The sequence below is a fragment of the Leptonychotes weddellii genome, chromosome 3 (genome assembly GCF_054177405.1).
Source record: "Leptonychotes weddellii isolate Sample4059 chromosome 3, ASM5417740v2, whole genome shotgun sequence".
NCBI classification, from domain to species: domain Eukaryota; kingdom Metazoa; phylum Chordata; class Mammalia; order Carnivora; family Phocidae; genus Leptonychotes; species Leptonychotes weddellii.
Window position 1 is genome coordinate 39,327,933 of NC_138371.1, and position 22,323 is coordinate 39,350,255.

Sequence of the window (22,323 nt, forward strand, 5' to 3'; positions counted from 1 at the left end):
CACACAGTGTTACGTTAGTCTCAGGTGTACAACACAGTGATCCAGCTTCTCCATACCTTATGCTGTGCGCTCCACGAGCACAGCTCCCGTCTGTCACCATGCAGTAAGATTACAATCCCATGGACTGTATTCCCTATATGCTGTGCCTTCCATTCCTGTGACTGGCTCATTCCGTAACTGGAAGCCGGTATCTCCTATTCTCCTTCACCTGTTTTGCCCATTCTCTACCCCTCTTCCCTCTGGCAACCATCAGCTGGTTCTCTGTGCTTACTGGTCTGATTCCACCTTTTATTTATTCATCTGTTTTGTTTTTTAGGTTCCACATGAGTGAAATCATATGGTATTTGTCCTTCTCAGTCTGACTTATTTCACTTAGCATAATACCCTCCAGGTCCATCCATGTTGTTGCAAATGGTGTTTGCTCCTTTTTATTGCCTGGTATGGATGCACCACTGCTGTTTGCTCATTCATCTGAATCTTTTTTTAACACACTATTATTTTACATCATTACAGTAGAATCCGCTAAGACTCGAGCCAGTCAACTGATACTTCCTGAGCACCTACTATGTGCCAGGCACTGTTCTAGGCTCTAGCAGCAGGGCAGTAAGATAATCCCAGTGAGCTTAGATGTCCTAACAAATGCACTTTTAAAAGACAAAATACGGCTAAACTTAGATAAATCTGATTTTAGGGTCCTGTTCATAGCGACTTCTGAATCCACAATTTGTATGATGAGTAAAAAAAGGAACCTTTAACAAAATGTATTTCAACATTACCTCCCGTATATATTCCTCCTGCTCTTCTTTAAGAGTCAGTTCAATGAAGATTTGTTGTAGCTTTTCATTACAATAATTAATAATGAACTGCTCAAAGCTGTTGTCCTACATGGAGAAAAATGAAGAGAGCGTTATAAACCATGCCATTAGGTCTCACACAGCAGTGACACTCTAACACCGCAATCCACAAGAAACGTCACACACACACACCGTCTGGCGGATTTAACTGTTGCCCAGCACACAGCTCCCGGGACGCCGAGGCCCAGCACACACAGGCTTGCACGCTGCAGGCACTCGAGAAATGGTTCATGAGTCAAGCGGGTGAATGAAGTATACACAAGTTACGTAGTATTTTGAAAGATGAGGATTTTTAGTTGACAGAGAAGCACCCCACACATGTATGTATAAATAAATAAATAAATAAATAGTTTCCCCAAAAGGATCCAAAATGGAACAGTGAAATTTATAATCTCTGTCACCCAAGTTCTCAATTGGCCATTCTCGGGTGAAACTCTGCAACTCAAGAAAGTCTTCTTGACCTGACCGCTTGTTCCCCTATGCAGGGTCAGCTCCCTCATTCTGACTCTTAGATACCAGTACTTTCTAAAAATCACGCTCTGTGTATATGCGTGTGGGCATGTGTGTACACGTGTATCGATTAGTTTCAGCCCTGTCTCACTAGACGGGCAAGGACTGACTATGTGTCTCTTCTGTTCACCAGTGTAAGCCCGTGCCTCACACAGCACTTTGCACCCAGCAAGTTCTCCACATGACTTGATGAGTGAATGAATGAGCCAAGTGCCGAAAAAATAGAGATTCAAGGGAATCAGCACATCAAAATCATTTCCCTAGTGAGAAACTCTCTTCTCAGAAGGCTCATGATTTATTGCTCGTATGGTTCTCAGCAGCTTCTCCTTCATATTATAGTTATCTCCTAAAACTCCGGTGGAAGATCCATGCCTAAATCATCTCTGGACCATCCGCAGGGCTTAATGTATTGCCGTAGATACTGAGGGCACAAAGTGCATGTCTGTTGAATGAATACACCCCACCAAGAACCACACCATCCAGGAAGAGGTAGATCTGGTAGTAAGACGTGTTATTTTCACCTCGGTCGTCTGTCTTTGTGGAGAGGAGATGGTGGCCATGGGAGCAAGGGACAGTACGACCCCACCACTGATAAACCTGACTCTTCCCCTACCGAGGTGGCCAGTCCTGGCCCTAACGAGCTGCGAGCCACGAGCATCCCGGCGTGAAACTGAAGCTCATCGCTTCTCATGAATACCCAGAGCAACTGACCTTCAAATCTCTCTGTAAATGATGAAAGCAAAAAAGTCATAGAGCTTTTCAAAAGCTGAACTTTCAAAATCAACTTTGCTCCTATGTAGGGCAAATTTTAAAATGAGACTTAGGATGCTGACTGATACCTGACTACATTCTTTCTTGGAATTCAGCTAAGGGTTTCCTATCGCCAGTGATGGACTCATTAATCAGGGAGAACTTTTAACTCTAAACCATAAATGACACATACACACGATCATTGGTTAATCTTTCAAATGTTAAGTCCGGTCAAGGAAAAGAGTTTTTTGGTTTTTTGTTTTTAATCATGAAGGTTTTTACTAAAGGGAATACATTTATTTTCAATACTTTCAACAAACGGTCTGAGACACAAAGGGCATTCCCCATTTTCACATAAAGTTTTAAAAGCCATGCGCTCCAATCTTCGGAGCTTAACAATTTTGCTTAGAAGCTGATGTCAATCTGGCCTAGATGCCTTATTACGATTATGATCAGGATAAGGCCATTTCTCTACGAGGGAGTCTGGCTTTCTTTGTTTGGTAAAATATATCCTTATATAATACTACTACCCCAATTTAAAAACTTATAAATAAAATTAAAGTTTTAATGGTTTATTTAACGGTTAAAATCCTTTCTGTTATTTAAGAAGTCTATACTCATGGAGCTATTTAAACAAAATTATGCTAAGTCTTCAAATGGTAACTAATGAGGAGAAGCAAGAGCAGAATAGGGTCCTGAGACACATGACATGGCCTGAACAGCTGGAGGTATGCTTTGCAACAGGACTACGAAATACACACAGGCAGGTTAGAAATCAGAGGCAAAGCTTCACAATTACAACACAACTTCAGGGGTAAGTTAGACCCAAACTAGATTTCCCCTCAATATTTAAAAATTCCTGTATGAATTCTCTCTATTTCATATCCGCACACAGGTAATCAATGGCCATTTACTGCAAAATCCACACAGCTGGAGAAGCCAATCACACAGGAGCATGCAACAGACTGTCACTGCAAACAGTTCATACTTACTGCATTCTGGTGCGAAAAGGGACAGATTACACAAAATGCAGTCAGTTCTTAATTTGCAATAAACCTCTAAAAGTAAACACTTATTGACAGTTATTCATTGGTGCAAATGACAGATTTCACCATTCAAGCTATGTTTCTGATTGGCATAAAACTTGAAATCAAGACACATGTCCAATCAGTTCAAAAAACGGGCCCCCGATACCTACATGCGGTGTCTGAACTGTGGTTCTGCTAGGTGTGAGCTACGCAGGATAAAAACAGTTTGACTCAAATAATGCCTCACGTAACTTGCTTGAAGTCCCAAGCCTTCGGGATCTAACGCTTCTAATTCTAAATTCTCAGGAAAAATAAATGACACATCCCCCTCCCCAAAGAGTCACTGACAGAGGCAAATGGCAGGTCACAAAAAGAACGAAGAGATCCAGCAAAATCCAAAAGCACCTCTTCTTTCTCACCACAGCAACCCACCCCGTGCTGTCCCTGCGAGGTCTCCCCTCAAACATAAACAATGTGGTAAGGAGAGAACGTTCTGAAGACGGCCTAAGAAAAAACCTGTCTCTCCTACCTCATCCTGCTGTCTAAAGAACAACAACAAAAAAACAGAATAGCACGAGCATCAAGGCAGAAACCAGCTGACTTCCCCTCCGAAGTATCTCTACATCTACTGCAAACACACCTCATGGTCTGCAAAACGTGTCACGAATCACGAGAGCAATCGTCATTGCCAAACACGAAGGCAATCCCATCTCTCATGATCTATGTTTACCTTGTGGACATCGCCCTATGTTTTGGGAAACGGGACTTCACAAATCATTAAAAATAACATACAAACATTTATAATTTGCAAAAAATTAAGGAACGTCCTGGTAACAGTTCGTATAGCTCCAAATCGCATCGGTCCAGAACATGCCTTCATGTACACAGGCACTAAAAATCACTGGGGTTTCCTCTTGGGTCCTTCTCCCCTTTAGAAAATAGCTAAACTGGGTCTAGGAACCACCCCATGAATCTCAAGACCCCAAGGTAATTTGGTATTTGGATACTTTTGTGTCAAGAACTGTGGGTGGCAGCGATCCCTGAGGCAGGCGCTGTCTCCCACATGTCAGTCTCATGAATCAAAGTCTCCTCAGGAGGAAGTGGGCAGGAGCTTGAATGACTCATCTCCGCACTCTCTCTCTCCAGTGTTCTACCCATGCCCCACACATGGAATGTGTCTCCACTGCCTAACTCATATTTATCCCTAAAGGCTGAGGTTATGATAAAACTAAAACTTTGGGGAACATCTTCGAACAAGCATTTCCAGAATTTTCCATCACACAATCTCCCTGTGTGAAGCCCAGAACCATCACCACCCCCACCAGACTGCTCTAGGGAAGACAGATACACAGCAAGGTGTCTAGGTTCTCTGCTGTTTTATACTGTATTCACCAAGTGTAGACTGGGGTGGGAAGAACTTGCTAGGTTTAGAAATAAAATAATAGACCAAAACTTCAAAATCTAGGGCTTTAAAGAATTCCTGAGTTTAGGGCGCCTGGGTGGCTCAGTTGGTTAAGCGACTGCCTTCAGCTCAGGTCATGATCCCGGAGTCCTGGGATCGAGTCCCACATCGGGCTCCTGGCTCAGCAGGGAGCCTGTTTCTCCCTCTGACCCTCTCCGCTCTCATGCTGTTTCTCTCTCTCTCTCTCAAGTAAATAAATAAATAAAATCTTAAAAAAAAAAAAAAAAGAATTCCTGAGTTTGAGTCCACCTTTTCAACATCAAACAAACAGAAAACCATACTCCCAGTGAAGTTCACAACTACTTTATACTCTTAAGTATCAATTATGAACTTCCCGCCTGGAAGGATTTTGAAAGATGGGTCAAAAATACCTGCCTGTTACTAATTTATCTGTATTTTCTCGGCAATAGAGGCGGCTAATGATACCTTATGCTCTTTAAGACAGGTAGATATTTAAGTCTTGCACTCTCTAAATACATAACATTTTTCTTCCTAGTACATATTAAAATATGGTAAATTTTAAGAAAAACAACATTATAGTGCTTTTCTTACATAAAATAAGCTTTGACTTAAAAAGCAAGAGTCATGATGTACAGATACATATTATGAACCATATTATTTCCCATCATTTCCATTCTAAAATGTACTTTAAAAATTCTCCTTCCTCTTTAAGTTCTCTAGCACACGAAGAACAAAATTAAAGGAAAAAAGCTGGAACAAAAGGTATTACCTATAACCAGAATCAATTTTCTTTTAAAATCAATTTAGAAAACAAATCTCATCATCATGAGACAGACTTACCAGGCTACACTGACTCTTGTTCACCTATTAGGTTCTTTTATTTGGAACAATCATTGCATCCAGCCTATCATATTCTTACTGTATATGGGTCACTTTCAATGAGGTTCATAAGGGCAAGATGAATAAAGAGTGCCTGATTCAAAATAACTTTGGATATATGAAACCAGCTCAACTGTATGAAAAGTGAAATATCCAGCCTGCTGTTCTGCTTTGGTCTATAGCACACTAATAATTCGTTAGATTTTCCCAGTAAACTACCTGCCATTTTTAGTACTTCTCAGATAAGCACTTAGAAAAAAGCTGAATCAGTTTAGATGGCTCAACTTCGCTCTGAATTTAATTTTTTCATTTGTTATTTTATGGTGACGCTATAAATGTTTCTGAGAGCAGTTATAAGAACATCCAAACTTAATTGTGTGGAATTGGAGTGTCTGGATTATAGAACTCTCTTCCTTTGCAAAACTGGACTTACATTCAATGAGGATTTATAACTAGATTTTTCTTCTCTATGAGTTTTAACTCACTTCCTCTTATTTTTGGTATCAGTGTGTTCCACTAATCTGTTTTCCAAACTGACATCAGATCACATGCGGCCAGCAAGGCAGGGCTATTCATGCAGCTGGCCCTGGAATGCTTTGCAGTCAAATCCATGGGTCATCATCCCATGGTTTAATGCATCAGTTTCCCTCTTCCATTTAGAGACAGACCAAAATGAATGAAAGGTTTCCACCAGCTCAGCTGAAAAACGTTTTCATGGCAACTGTCAATGGGGTCATGAGGCAGAATTAGAAACATTAAAAATTTTTTTTTCTGAACCTTCACAGTCCAATTTTTAAAGTGATGCCCAGGGTGTTCTAAAAGGTAGAACACTTAATTCTTGCAGTCAAGTTTCATGGAAAAACGAAGGCAGAATTCTCTCTATACTCCATCAGTTTCTTTTTCACTTGGGTATACAATAACATAGAAATTTTCATTTGTGCACTGATGAGGATTCAGAATACTTCTTCCCAAGTCAGACTTTGAGCTTATATTTCAGCTTCTGGTACTTTTAAGTCCTTAATTGCCTGGCTCCCTCATGTTCAATACGATGGACTTCCTGATGTTTCCATGTGTTCTAATTTTGCTGAGAATCCAGGAAAATGTAGGATGGCACCTGAGGCATGCATGTGAATACATTAAAAAAAAAAGCCTCTCTAATTCCGTATCAAAAAGCAGGTAAAGTATCTAAAAGTGTGCAACCAGGGGCGCCTAGGTGGCTTAGTCATTGAGTGTCTGCCTTCGGCTCAGGTCATGATCCCAGAGTCCTGGGATCAAGCCCTGCATCACGTTCCCTGCTCTGTGGGAAGCCTGCTTCTCCCTCTCCCACTCCCCATGCTTGTGTTCCCTCTCTTGCTATCTCTCTCTCTGTCAAATAAATAAATAAAATCTTAAAAAAAAAAAAGTGTGCAACCAAATCTCTATTCTGACTTCACCCAAGTAAATTTAATTATAAAATAAATCATTAAGCAGATTATTAATAATCAGGATGTTTGGAAGATCTGAGAAGGTTTAGACAGGAAAATGAAGAGAACAGTTAGTTACAATGAAAGACAAATCTTAATTCTCTCAAAGAACTGGGAAAAAAAATCAAAGCATTTACTGCATGGAGAAGGAAAATTAATTTCTCATGATTTTAGGTACATCATAAGATCTGCTATAGACATGACTGGTTAGATTTGGTCTTGGTTCAAAGTTCTGGTTTGGGGGGCTTTTTTAGAAAAGGATTTTTCTATTTCAGGGTAGTTCTGAGTATATTCAAGCAATTCTCCTAACTCACAAACCTCAAATTCTTCCCTATTACCAAGAGCCTAGAAGCTTTCCTTTGCAGAGTCTGCTAAAGGGGCACCAATATAAGCAGACATTGTGCTGAAGAGCATCTTCGGGGGGCAGGACGGGGGGTGGGGGGGCCGGCAGCAGCCAGCACACGGCACAGGTGCCCCACACTCGGCCACCAGCACACCAAAGAACCCCAGGGGGGCTCCCCGTGCTGGCCAGCTCAGAATGATGACAAGTGCACAGAAATATGGGGCATCAGAAACTTAACACATTTGCGTTTTCTCCTTATTTTCAGGTACTGGGGATCTTATGAGTTTGGAGAGAAAAGTGCCCTATAGGAGATCTTTCATTATTTATTAAGGAGGCCTAGGGTTTAGGTCCTGAGTTTGCCCTTTGGTAACCATGTAACCTTGGGAGCTACTTGACCTTCAGAACCTCACCTCCTCACCTGCAAAATAGGAATAACTGCAGCAATTTCATGACATTTTTGTGAAAATTAAATCCAACAATATATGTACCACTTACCACAATGCTTACACACAGGTAGCCCTCAATAACTGGCCTCAATATGGACTGTGGTCAAGCAGGGAGAAGGTACTATCACAGAAATAAATGTTGTAAGAAAAAGACATTTGCTAGAAAGGCCTAGCTTAGCACAGGGAATGGGCTGATGTTTTTTTGCTATTCTGTGAACCTGATAATTTGGAACACGTGAAGGCTTTGGGTGGTCATTCTGGGCACAGACTGCTTATTTAAAGGAATTCACAAATCATTACTTACGGGGAGAATAAAAAAAGGAGGAGCCTGATCTACTTGTTATTTTTCCAAACCAAACTAAAATACCACTCCTAAAAGTAAGAGTACATGCTTTAAAAGGTCCTTAAAATGGGGGAGGGGGCAAAAAAAAAAAGTCCTTAAAATGGCTTCTAAATGTCAAAGTTAGCAAGAGGATAAATGGGAAATTCAAATGTAAGTATATAATGTTTAAATATTTAATCTGTAATAGGCATGGAGTCTTTTTAAAAAAATTCATTATGAACTTCCACTGAAATTCTTTCAACCTTTGCAACAGAACTCCTATCGAAAGACTGCAGTTGGATGAGACCCAACACATCACCCAGTCGAGACCGTCTCTGCCTGAGTCCAGCGGGGATGAGGTGACCAGCTCCGGCCAGGCCACAGCCAGCATCTGGCTCCTGGGCTCCGTGCTTTCTCAGGGCACCATCTTGCTTCCCTTTCTTACAAATGAACGAATGACTAAGGCCCAATGTCCATATACCTTGTTAGCAATTTCACAGGAAGAATTCTGAATTTGCAATTACAAAAGTCAAATACTGCTACAAGAAGTTCTTCCTTTGACAGCACTGGCTCCAAAATGCTGGCTCTCAGCACTCAAAACACACACACACACACACACACACACACACACACTTTGTTACATCCGCAAAAAGGCTTCTTTGTAGATTCAAAGTTATATTAATTAAATTAAATGTGGTCTATAGAATATACAATGTAATTTCCAACTATTCCGCATAAAGATAATACAAAAGCTAGGAAAAAAGCTTACCTCAAAAATTTCAAAGCCATAGATGTCCAAAACACCCATGACCTTCTTTCTCACTTTGGTCTGTGCCTTAAAAAAAGTTTAAAATTGATGGGTTAATTCAGGCCTGAAATAGAACACTAAAAGCATACTAAGGAATACAGACATACATTATAAATTAATTGCATTTCACAACTAGGAGAATAACTGTAATTTAGTTTAGTTTTGTTTGTTTGTTTTTTTTAATGTATGAGATAGAATATTGGTATGGAATCTTCCAGAAATTTTAATAGGTGACTTATTTAAAGATGGTATTAGTGATGCTTTATTATAATAAAAGATTGCTCAATGTTATGATCTAGGTAGGGCCTTTCAAAATCACACTACTCCAATACCCTCATTTTACTGAAGAACGTATCAGTAGCTAGAGAGGTTAAGTGACCTTTTCAGCCAAGTGCATAAACTAGATAGATGAACCACAACCAAGACCTAGGATGCTCTCAGAGTAACTCTGCAAAGACCACTAGACCACTGACGGGTGAGATTTCTTACAACATACATGGCAAAACAAAATAAATAGAATCCTGACAAATTTCAATCCTATGCAAGGTAAATTCTTTTCAAGGAACAACTTTGTAAGTCATAATCAATTATCTGATTATAGAATTAAAGTATTTTTAACTTAATGTTTATACTCTGAATACCATTTATTACAACTGATTTATCTGGTTATTGAAATTCAGTACCTTAATGCTTTCATTGATTCGATTTACCAACCATGAAAACAATCTGCTGTAGAGGTTTTTAGCCAGAGCATCACGGGCATAATATGCCTATTAATAAAAAAAAAAAAAGGAGAAGAAAGAAAAAGAAAAACTCAGCACCCACAATTGTCACAATGCTTAATTTCAATAAAATAATAAAGGTATTTCTTTAAATATTTAAAGCTGTTTTATTTCAAATTTCTTTTCAGAGCCAGTCTTCATTATACTCTGGATGAACAGTCAAACCGTTAAGAGAATTGGGCAAATTATTTATACCCAATTATTATGCTTTTTTGCATCCCAGGAAATGAATTCAAAACATTACAAACACTTTCTCCAGAAAGATATCCATCTCAGTATTACAGAAGAGAGGAAAATCAGAGGCAATTTAGAAGTCCAACAACAGTAGAATAGCAAAATGAATAAATGAATGCCCACTGAAAGGGAAGTTACACAGTTATCACAGAATGATCATTATAAAAATTAGCTAATAAAATGGAAAATGCTTATGTTTTATGAAAATAAGAAACTGTACATTTTATACGAAGACTCTATCTTTTCAACCCCTACACATAGGAAAGGAAACTCAAAGAAAAAACGTGAAAATGGGTCTCACTGATGTGATCTGCAAATTTTTTCCTTCATTCAACCCTCTGGACATTTAAAAAAAAAATTCCATAAAGACTAGTGTCACAATACACTGTTAGACAATGTGCTGGATAAAATAGAAATCACATGCTTTTATTTGCTTATTCATTTATTTGAAGCTGTTCAGAGGTACCTGACAAAGAAGGGGCAGAAGACAGAGTCTCGCTGACTCTGACCTAGAATGCACGCACTGGAGAAAGGGAGCCTTGCTGGGGCGAACCTAAGAGTCCCTACAGGCATCGGGTGCCACGTGGGTACCTCAAGCGCGCACCAACAAGAGATGTGTGAGGCAGTGCTCCCGGGGAGGCCTGCGGATGAGCGTCAGCAGCCTCGGGGAGCAGAACTGGAGGGTTTGCTCCTATTCCTAACACTGCTGGTAAGTAGAAATGTGGGCATTACTACAAAAGCAAACCATTCCATTTTTATCTTATAAAGAATTAGGTTATATGGAAGTTCTTTTTCCACGTTTCTTTCTAAATGAAGTGTAACAACTTTAATCACACAGTCACCTTGCTGGCAACGTACGGCAGCTTTAGAGCACCTTCTCCCTTCATCTGACACTTCCATGCTAATCCCAAATCTCTCTCCCTACATCTCAGGCAGCCACTCCAATGAGAGCTAGAAAATCCACTGAGAAGTTGGCAGACAAATAGAACCCAACTGCACAATGTTGTCTTGGAGGGTGATGGTGGTTAATGATCCCATTGCAGAAAATGCATGTAAATGCTGAGATAGAGAAAGAAGCCTGGGTTTAGACAAACACCTTTTCTCTACCCTCCTTCCTTCTAGGTTTTACTTTCTTCAAATAGGCCATACAAGTGCCTAGAACAGTGCCTGGCACACAGTAAGTCTTTTTTTTTTAATTTTTTTAAATTTTTTTAAAGATTTTATTTATTTGACAGAGAGAGACACAGCGAGAGAGGGAACACAAGCAGGGGGAGGGGGAGAGGGAGAAGCAGGCTTCCCGCGGAGCAGGGAGCCCGATGCGGGGCTCGATCCCAGGACTCTGGGATCATGACCTGAGCCGAAGGCAGACGCTTAACGACTGAGCCACCCAGGCGCCCCTACACAGTAAGTCTATACATGTATTTATATCATGATTTCTGAAGTATCTTCTTCCTTTCCCGCTCGTGCGCCTATAGAATTCTTTCTTCATCCTCTCCGCTTTCTTCTTGCAAATTCCATTTACCTGAAAACACCGCATAATCTCAAAACATCACTTATTTGCAAACAGAATGTCATCAGAATGGCATCTGGTTTTTCTCGTGGTATGCTACCGGCTTCCAAAAAACCACCATTTCAATATGCAATCGAACTAATAGTGACAACTTATTCTGGCACTACATTGTATTTTTTAAAGTGTATTCACAGCCAATGTATTAATCTTCTTTGCTGCCTTCAAACAAATTATTTATTCCAGAAGTCTCAAACTCAAATGTCCCCAGGGAGCTGCCCATCTCCCAGGCCTGACTTCCTGAGTCTGATTCATGCCACTTCATTTCCACACTAATGTCCTCCAAAGTAGGGGAAGGAATATTTACTCTCACTTAAGGATCACCAATGAGGTGTACAGAAATAAGGAAGACACCGAATGCACCGATTCACCATCTCAGATTCTAAGCACAATATGAAGAGACTACACGTTTCTGCAGCTGTGTGAAGCTTACTGAGAAAGATCCCCAGTGGATGTGCTTCGGACATGACCGCTATTAGTCTATGGCCCAGGTGAAGGAGATACACAGATGTATGGCTGTAGGGCCCACTCGGTAGAAGCTTACAGTGTGGCGGTGGAGATCAAACCAAGATGAATGGAACAATCAGAGAGCAAGTGCCCAACAGCAAGAGAAAAAGGAATTCAGGGAAGGGAGAAGAGGGGGCCAATGGGATCTAGGAAGGCTTCCTGGATGAGGTGTAATTAGATGGACCATTCAGACAGACAGGAAGAATGAGCCATGGCATGTGGGTAAAGGAGAAGTAGGAGCAAAGGAACTGGGTAAAAAGAAGTATGGCATTTAGAGAACTCAGCACAGGGAATAAACTGAGATCAATTGTGTAGGGTCAGATTACCGAGGGCCCGAGGGCCGAGGGCCGTGGAAGGCAGGGAGGGAGGATGTGGCCGAAGCTGAAAGACAGCTCTGTCTTGAGTGTCTATCATTTCACTATTCCTCGCTGTATCTGAGGAAAGATCGAAATGCCTTGGGGAGAATGAGGAACGGGGCAATAAAGATGATCATGGGGCCCAAGAATTGAAGCTATGAGGAAATGTTAATAAAACAAATTACTTCCTGCTGGAATTGAAACCTTTTAGGCAGTAAGATTGGTAGAAACCTAAATCCTACATTAAAAAAGAACTTGAATAAGGAGCTGAAAAACCAAGGATCTCAAGCCAAATTCTTTTATGCCAAAGGTTAAAAGAATGTGGAAAAGTTTAACCTAGGGATGCAAGGTGACTCAAGCTCATTAAGTAGGAGGCACCTGGGCCTGGTTTCCGTAGAGGATGATTAAAAGGCAAGAGTAAAAGTACACAATAAAAACACCACAATATAGCCACATATATATTCCATATATATCCATATATATGTGGATATTCCTAAAGGGCTTCTTAAGCAGCAGGCCTTTTCTCTTTGCAACAGCGTATATTTAACGATCACCACTCTGGCTATTGAAAATGTCTAAACTCAGTGTGACCTTCAATACAGTGGTTCTCAAAATGTGGTCCCTGGACCAGCAGCAGCACTGACCTTGTGAGACGCACACATTCTTCAGTCCTACCGCAGACCTACTGAATCCAACGCTCCAGAGACACGGCATGCAAACCAGGTCTGGCAAACCCTCCAGGGGGTCCTGATGTGCACTCAAGTTTGAGAACCGCCTCCACACTTAACCTTTCCAGCCCCATTCCTCTGAACCCATTTCACAAGCCTAAAGCTACAGCCGAGCCCGACCAACCCTCCCCAAGATGTGGACTCCTCTTCTCACTGTTTTCTTTTTGAAATGTGTTTTTGCCCATTCTTTGTACACCTAAATCCTTCAAGACTGGCTCAGAAACCATCTTCTCCATGAAGTCTTCTTTCATCCCTTATGCCCCTGCTAACGGTCTACATGGGGGCCTGTGCTGAGCAGGCTCAACGAATTTTTCTTGATTAAGTCAGTCGCTCACCATCTGACTTTGCATTAGTAAGGTTGCCCTGGAAAGACAGGACAGCAGAAGTAGTACTTTAGAAGGAGGACACACAACAGTTATAGCTAGAAAATTTTACATATACACAAAGTTATAGTATTTTTCATAGTCAAAACAGCTCACCTAAGATAAGAAATCAACACTGAAAGAAAACTACAGACACACAGGCATCCCTGGGTCAGTAGCAGAGCCTAGTTCAGAGCAGCCAAGAGAAAGAGGAAATCCACCTACTGTCTTACAGATGCTTAAAGCCACTTACAAAGAGGGGGAGAACACAGTTGGACTATGGGGGGAGAATAAAGTAGGGCTCTGTGGGAACAGTCCCGAATTAGTCCTTTAATTCCAGCCCAGATCAGCACTGACCAGTTGGAAAATGTCTAAGCCGTAGAACAAAGGGTTTATATTGGAAAGGGTTCCAGAAGCTGCCTGGGTATAACATCCACACACACATCCATCCATCCCTTCATCCACTTAACTTGAACCAAAAGAGAGAACAAATAAGCAACTCAGACTGTCTCAGAAAGACTTCACTGGCTTCAGATGGACAGTAGACAAGAAGGAAGGAGGGAGGCCAATTTGGCCATTTGACCACACACTGGCCTCTCCCACCGTGTTCTCCAAATCTGTGAAGGGCAATTCTATTTTCCCAGTTGCTTAGGTGAAAAGTGCTGGGAGTCATCCTTGACTCTTCTCTTTCTCTCATACTGACTATCAAGCCAGCAGCACGTCCTGTGGCCTCTACCTTCAAACGATACCCAGAGGTGACCACTTCTCACTCTACGGCTACGACCTGGTTCAGCCACCATCATTTCTAGCTTAGCACACATTTCTTACAGCTCCCCAGTGCCATGAACTGAAAGTATGTGTAGTCCCTCCACCCCACCCCAAATTCCATGTAGAAGCCCTAATCCCCAACGGGATGGTATTTGGAGGGGGAGCCTTTAGGAGAGAGTTAGGTTTAGATGTCGGATGACATCATGAGGGGAGAGCTCCGATGATGGATTAGTGTTCCTTATAAGGGGATGAGGACACCTGCATGCATTCTCCCTTCCTCCACCCCCTGCTGTGTGAAGAGGATACAGCAAGAGGGTGGCTGTCTGTCTACCAGGAAGATGGCCCTCACCGAGAATGCGATCGCGCTAGCCCCCTGATCTCAGACTTTTAGCCTCCAGAACTATGAGGAATAAACGGGTTTTTTTGTTTAAGTCACCCAGACTATGGTATCCTGTTACAGCAGCCCAAACTAAGACACCCTGCTTGTGCTCCTCCCCACTCCCCACTCTGCTCGCCACACTGCAGCCACAAGGACCCTTTGCAATACAAGGCAGGTCACGCCACTGGTGTCATTTCCCTGCTCACTCAGAGCCGACTTCCCCGCCCCAGCACTGTGGGTCTCCCTTTGCTGCTCTAGTTTTTCTCTTTGTCTGCTGCTAGCTTGCTATATAAATTGATTTATTGACTAGGTCAACTGGCTATTGTCGGACTCCTCCTCTTGCCAAAAGTTTAAGCTCCACAAGGGCAGGGATCCTTATCTGCTTAGTTTGCTGCTCTGCCCCGAGTGCTCAGAACAATGCCTACAACCGTATGACAGTTCATATAATAGCCTGCAAAATAAAATTTTTGTTTCCACTTAAATACAAATATCACAGACTTTTTAAAAACTTACTTCTGGGCATTATGTTTCACCCACCTGAGCCACATTCAGTGTAGTTGAAACCTTCTCCTGTTTGGCCTCCACCGTTCGGAAACTGAATGCTCGTTCTAGAACTGACTGATCAATGCCGGTCAACTCACAGATTTCCTTTAACTCTGTAGGGGGGATGGACAAACGATGACTGCCTGTGTGCTGCTAAAAATCATTTTCAAGGCTTACGGTGTTCCTTCTAAATCACATTCAAATCAAACAGCAGAAAATGTATAACTCGAAAGACTTAACACTCTGCTCTAATTATGTTTCTGTTCAGTTTCACTGGAAAGTGTTTTCGAACCCATGAAAAGCAAAAGTTTTACTTTCTAGATTAAAAATTGGGCAGAAGTTCAAAGCCAGTTTGCTAAACAAGGCTGAGTCTCCACCGACTTACCATTTTTGTCTTTGATTTTGCTTTCATCTAAACCATTCACTCGAGATTCGGGCTTGAACTCGATGTTCCCCAGTTTCAACACCGCGGCCACCACCTCCAAGACAGACTCAGCTTCATGATCCATAAAACCCACAATCTGCATGGCGTTCTGCAGGGGGGTGGGGGGGGGAGAAAAACAGCTGTTTTCTTTCTGCCATTCTTTTATCATTATTTTTTTTTTTTTTTTTTTTTTACTAAATCTGATAACAGATTCGTTTCTGAAAAAAAAAACAAATGAATAGACCAAGTGTCGGAGAATAAGCTCTCCGAAGGGCAAACCTATTAAGAGACCTGATGCAGCACCAGTGTGGGGCTCTAACTTGTTCAGTGGTTTCATGCTGTGATTCAAGGATCCCCAGGGCACTTGGCATGCTGTGGCAAGGGGGTGCAGGAGTACAAAGAGGAAGATGAAGGAAAAGGAGGCTGGGAGCCGGGCCTTGAGTTCTAACCCATTTCATCTGCAGCAGCTCAGAGAGAGTGTGTGTGTGTGTGTGTGTGTGTGTGTGTGTGTACACATGTGTATATGTATCTTTTTTTATACTGGGTTCTGATGCTAGGAAGAAAACCAAACAAAAAGCTCTTTATAACCTAATCCTACATAAAACCCTCCTCGTTTATTTCACCTGAGAAAAACTGATTTGCAAAGGTGAAGTGCCTGACCCAAGGCATTACAGGTAACAAGGAACATTCCATCAGTCATAAACTTTTATTGAGTGCTGATGATTTGCCAGGCAAAGCATTACAGAACTGGACTTGAACCGAACTCTTAAATCATGTCCAAAAATCAATAGGCTTCCCGTACGGGGATGTTTACAGAGTTTTAACAAATTACATACTCAAGGAAATACTTTCTTTTTGAAAATAGCCCAGCTTTTTTGTTTTCTTTTCTTTGTTTGTGATGAGGCTACCTAGTGAAGGGAGTCATGTGCATTTTTTCTCATGGAAAATTTCAAACATATACAATAATAGAGCAGGAAAGAACCCCACGTCATTTTCACTCAGCCGTGAAGATGAACTGATGCCAGTCCTGTTTCAGCTGATCTGACCTCCTCCCCCGCCTCCTCACCACCACAGCTGTCCCATTCGGAAGTGAAGTACAGTTACAATAGCATGTCCTACTAGGAGTAATTTTCAAAGTTAGGATAGTGTTTAAAATAATCTATTTTCTAATGAGCATGAAATGCCAATCATTCTGGCTTACATATGATTTGTGGAAAAATATATAAAAACATGACTTTCTGTCTCAAAAACAGTATTCATTTAATGCTTTCCTAGGACAGTTTTCACAGCTGGACATTATTAACTACTAAGCAATCGCCATGAAAATATATGATTTAAATACAGCATTAAAAGAGTCAGGATAATAGAGTAAGAAAGCTCCTTTTGATAAATAGTAAAATCGCATGCTCTAGGAAAGCGTGGGCCTTCACAATATTGTATAATTTTAATAAGAATACAAGAAATTCTTGTGCAATTCTAAAACCTTAGGGTGCATGAGTTAGACCTCTGAGAAAACTCAGAATTGTTATCAATTCCAAATGAGCAATATACAGTGTTGCCCATTTTAAAGAATAATGAAAGGATTGTATCTTGCTTACCCTGACAGTTCTGAAATTTGCTGCGTCGTCCACTCCATTAACTTTGGCAGAGTCCAAACTTAGGTAGTTATATCTGCTGAAATCCCGCTCAAGTGTAAGTTTATCTATTGAATCACGCATACAAGTTGGTAAGTTACTTCAATAAATCTAAGCATCTTTAATATCTCATTCCTTAAGACCTCCAGATAAAATGACTTTCATATTAGGGACTCAATCAACAGAACAAAAATTGATACCCAAATACTAATAGCATTTTTCTAAAATCTACCTTTATACCACTGTTGTACATATTTCAAACTGCTTTTTTTTTTTACATTTATTCATAGTAAGGCCCCTTCCATATTTTTATAACTTAACCATCTTCAATGCACTATTTCATTGTAACATATGAGGTCTGCCGAGTGATTCCCATGCCATTGGACACGAGAGCAGTGATAAAGGTCTTCATACAAAGTGTTCTTTGGATTCTTTTGAATTACTTCATTGGGATCTATTCCAAAAAAAATGGTGCGCCTGGGCAGTGGGCTCTGATCATTTCATGACTTATTCTGGATTGCTAACTAGTCCCCAGGAAGAAGTCCTCACTTGGAAGTGACACCCACAAGCTCTAAGCAGACCAGGGCCCGATAATTCTGCCAGGTTAGTCCTTTTTCGTGACTTCTGCTAATATATGTACAGCGAACGTATCAGTGCTTTTGGTTTATGCTTGCTGATTATTAGTGAGGATGATTCTTCCCCAAATGTCATTTACTTCCCATAGTTCCCATTTGGACTATTTGTTCAAAAATTTCATCACTTAGCTTATTGGATACTATTCTGATAGACTTATATTAATTCCCTAAAATAGCCAAAGGTCAGATTTTTAACTCTTTTATCAATTACAAATGTTTTCCCACTATGTTTAATTTTCACTGAGCAATTTTTTTTTATAGTTGTTTTCATCTACTGCTCCCTGTTAATTTCTTCTTCCTGAGTGGAACAATCATATACTTCCATTTTATTGTTTAAATTTATGATTCCCTCCCCCTCACCTCCCTAATATTTAGTTAGCTCTTTGAGTTAGCCATCTGAGACCTGTGCACAGCATCTGGTGAGGTACAGGGATACAGAGCAAGCAAATACTGGGGCAGGATGACAGGAGCAAACAGACCATGTTCTGCACTTCAACCACAGGCATGGAACATTTTTAAGAACATGAAAAAGAATGCTTTGGGAAATGCTGTGACACTAAAAATTAAAGCGCAGACACAGGGACTTACTGAGGAGCTCTTCAGAGGCACCAGAGAGCAGCTGATAGAACACATGGAAGTTTCTTTCACCCCTTGGTTGCTTCACAACTCGAGACTTCTCTAAAAGATCTAAAGAGGAGAGAAGAGTCAAATCATCGTATATTGTTAATTTTGCTTTCAAATCCAGCGTAGTTCTTCTTTTCCACCCCCCTCACTTTCTTTTTCACTTTCTGTTTTGTATTAATGAAATAATAACAGAAGCTAAATTTTCCGTTCTTCCTTCAGGAAGAAGTCCAGCTCCAACTAAGATCACCAAATTAAACAAACCAGGTTCTTGTCATACAACAGTGAATATGCAAAATAAGTTCAACAATACATTCGACGAGCTGATTAAAGAAAACGATACAGTTTGTATATTAAGGTTCTCTTGGTTTTATGTAATATGTGAGGACATTAAGTTCTTCAAAACACAGCATTACAAAGCTAAGCAATGGAATTCAGCCATTCAGTTATGAATCCACTTAATAATTATCAAGTTAGTGTTTCTGAGATCTTATTATGTGCTAAGTGCTTTATATCTCATTATCTCACTGAATCCTCGTAGCCGTTTTATCAAATATTATTTAACAGATGAAAAAAACAGTCCAAGAGTTTAAGTAGGATTTGAAATCAGGCCATCTGATATAATGCAAGCCCCACCTCATCATATCCATACACCCTGCCCACCTGGGATAAGGGAAGCACATTTTCTGGATATTTCAAAGTCTTAGAGAATGAAAGGTGATTTTCATCTCATGGAATTTGGTGTTGTTATTTGGCAGCATACTTTCCTTGGTTCCAGATAATTTTTCACCCAATAATTTGATGTCTTATCAAGTTTTCAAACTTTTATCCAAAACTGAAGAAAGGAAGGAAGGGAGGGAAAAAAGGAGGGAGAAAGAAGCCAACCAACCAGAAAAGAGCCATTGTGGCAATATACAAGAGATGCCAAAGTACAATAGCAGAGCTATTTCACCTGAAGTCCTGCTTATATAAAAGTGATATAAAGAGAGTCTGGATCCTGCAGGCAAAAGCCAAATTTAGTTGTAAAATTCTGAATCAGTGATCCCATTATTAACTCTAGAGAACAGACACATTTGATTTCTAATCAGGTTGAAATCTAAACATTATCAAAGGAATGAGGGAGAGATGTGCAATTTCTCTGGGAACGGTCACTGAACTTCTCAGTGTGTGTTTCTGGAATCCACACTAGCATGTAAAGAGGAGCTTAGGGAGAGATAAAGAGTGCAGATCTGATGAAATGAGAAGTCCTAGGGGCCTCCCAATACCGGAGGTCATTTGTAAGAATGAAGAGATGGGTTGCAAGGACACATAAAATTAAAAATGAGAACAAAAATACGTAAATTCAAAAATGGTAAGAACAGGATGCTCTAGAGTTTCAATTTTCATCTCCAGCTCTCATTTCATTTGGATGACTGCCAATGCCCTCAAATCATACACAGAAATCATGAAGACTTCATATTTAGCAAAAAGAAAGAAAACAGAAATCGAAAAGCACGAGTGAGACAGAATTTCAAAAAGAAGGGATCGTGTACTATTCATCATCTCGAAGGACTGCATGTTTCGGTTTGTAAGTAAAGACTGACATACAAAGCAGAAGGCAGAATAAGCAGGGAAGATAAAAATGCAGTATGACTGTACTTATTAGCATGTGACCAAGATCCTATGGGGTCCTAGGGGTACAGGCAGTTTTAGAAGAAAAAATCCACAGAGCACGGGCAGATTCTTCATTGGGAAGCTAATCTTTAGAGGAAATTCCTCAAGTCTAGAAGGAAGTAACTCAACTACGTGAAAAATATAAACAAATGCTACAGTTCACTTTATCTGTTCATGTACAATTCCTTCAGTCAGCTCGCTTAATGCTCACCCACTACGTGCCAGGAACAATCTAGAAACGCACCCAGCACCAACTGCAAATATGAAGACCTTCTCCCTCATGGCCTACAAGAGTCACACACGCTCTGACAACTCCCACCACCCAAATCAACAGCAGCAGTTCTTTCCAAGGTGGGATGCCTAGTTCCTCAAGAGAGAGCAGGAAATGGAGTGAGGAAGGCAGAATGACTATGCATTTGGGGTCAAAGCCCAAAAACCCCCAGGCTCTTCCCATAGCGGTAGGAGTTCTGCCACACAGTCCTCTCATTTCACAGGGGCACCTTAATCATGATGACAATTGTTCAATGGCACTCATCCAATCACATTCTAACAAGCCAACCGTGGTACTTCAAGACATTCAATAATGCCCTCAACGCATGACAGAGCCACCCTGCATGAGAGGCACACTCTGGCCAGCCTCAGGTCTGGCACTTTTTGGACAAATGCTCACAGAAAGTGGAGAGTCTGAAACAGCGATGGCTAGAAGATTCAGGAGACATCAGCCACCAGGTTAAAGAAGAATATTCATATGTGCACAGTGTGGAAAGGAATGCTGGCCAATGTACTTCTTGAACCATACATGCTGATATGATCAGTGATTACTATCACATTCAAATGTGAAGCATAATATGATGTGTTTAAAAGGAAAGGTGCAGAGGGGAAGGAGGAAAGGAACTTTCACTGACCTTTTGCTATGCATTTGGTGCTTTTCATTCATTATCATATTCGGCCCCAAAAACCTCCCCTGAGGTTGGTTTTATAATCCCTATTTTATAGATGAGTAAACAAGGCTCATATCACATTGTTACCAAGTGACAGAGCCAGAATTCAAAGCTTTAGGTGACTAAAGTTACAGTTTGTAATTTTCCAGTAAAAAGAATGCAAAATCCATAAACACTGATTTCACCTAAGCAACTCAATCACAAAATGAGAAAACTTTTATTAAAGGCAGTTGAAGGTTTTAGCACCTAAAATGCTTAGTCTATTACCCTAGAGCCTCTCATGTCTTTATGACTTTTCTCGTATGTTACAAGCTTTCAGGTAGAAGAGTAATCAGGGAAAAGGTCTGCCCCAAAATAATTTACTAATGCTTAAAACCATTCCCTATTCATTTTTAATGGGCATGCACCAACATAATCTAAGAGTACGAAGCCATATCAAATAATTACTCAAAGTACAGAACATATAAAGACTTGCCACCTGACCATTTTAATTTACTGAATGTTCCCCCGAATTAGTCAAAGCAAACACTGGCTCAGCCTTCCCTGTGGCTTTACACGCTTCTGCCACCACTGACTGAGCCTCTGCTAACAAGATTTAGTAAAGAAGAGTGCAGGATATGCCGAGCATTTAGTAGAGAAGAGAGTATAAGTCTCTGTGTATTCCAATGCAGATACATTTCCCTCTCAAAATGTCAATTTAAGTTCATATTAATTAGTTTCCTGGTTTTGACTAATTACTAATGTGACTAGTCAAGGGCAGGGACACGTGCTTGTGCACAGCATAGGCCAACCTCCCCACGGTACAAGACATGAAAGGAGTAAAAGGTCCATATCTGCACCTGCTAGAGAAGGAAGTCTTTTAACTGGCACAGGAATAGCAAGATAAGTAGCAGTTGGGAAGAAAAAAACTTGACATTACTTTAGAATATAACAGATGAAAGATTAGATAGTTTGATCCAATTTATTTTATGTATTGTCTCCCTTCCTGAAAAAAAAAAACAACCAAAAACTTGTTGTCCAAGTCCAAGGCTTAAAGAATAATCAGCTTGGGGGCACCTGGGTGGCTCAGTCGTTAAGCGTCTCCTTCGGCTCAGGTCATGATCCCAGGGTCCTGGAATCCAGCCCTGCATCGGGTTCCCTGCTCAGCGGGAAGCCTGCTTCTCCCTCTCCCACTCCCCTACTTGTGTTTCCTCTCTCGCTGTGTCTCTCTCTGTCAAATAAATAAATAAAATCTTAAAAAAAAAAAAAGAATAATCAGCTTGGTCTCAGTTTTGCCAAGACCGGAATGACAACGGAAGCACCATGATGCACAACTCTGACCAAGCCCCAGAGATCCTGTGCTCCTCTCCAGTTGCTCAAAGAT

The 22,323-nt window shown here is 40.8% G+C and overlaps 1 protein-coding gene across 1 annotated transcript in view; it reads right to left on the minus strand.

Moving 5' to 3' along the window:
• The window catches only part of MYO1B (myosin IB), a 91,513-nt gene that overhangs the window by 37,463 nt on the left and 31,727 nt on the right, over positions 1-22,323 (minus strand). The window contains exons 5-11 of the mRNA XM_081813955.1: positions 18,334-18,432; positions 17,075-17,178; positions 15,438-15,585; positions 15,047-15,165; positions 9,510-9,596; positions 8,788-8,853; positions 777-881 (exon numbers count right to left, since the gene is read on the minus strand). Coding sequence (XP_081670081.1) covers positions 777-881; positions 8,788-8,853; positions 9,510-9,596; positions 15,047-15,165; positions 15,438-15,585; positions 17,075-17,178; positions 18,334-18,432 — 728 coding nt within the window. The remainder of the gene's footprint in view (positions 1-776; positions 882-8,787; positions 8,854-9,509; positions 9,597-15,046; positions 15,166-15,437; positions 15,586-17,074; positions 17,179-18,333; positions 18,433-22,323) is intronic.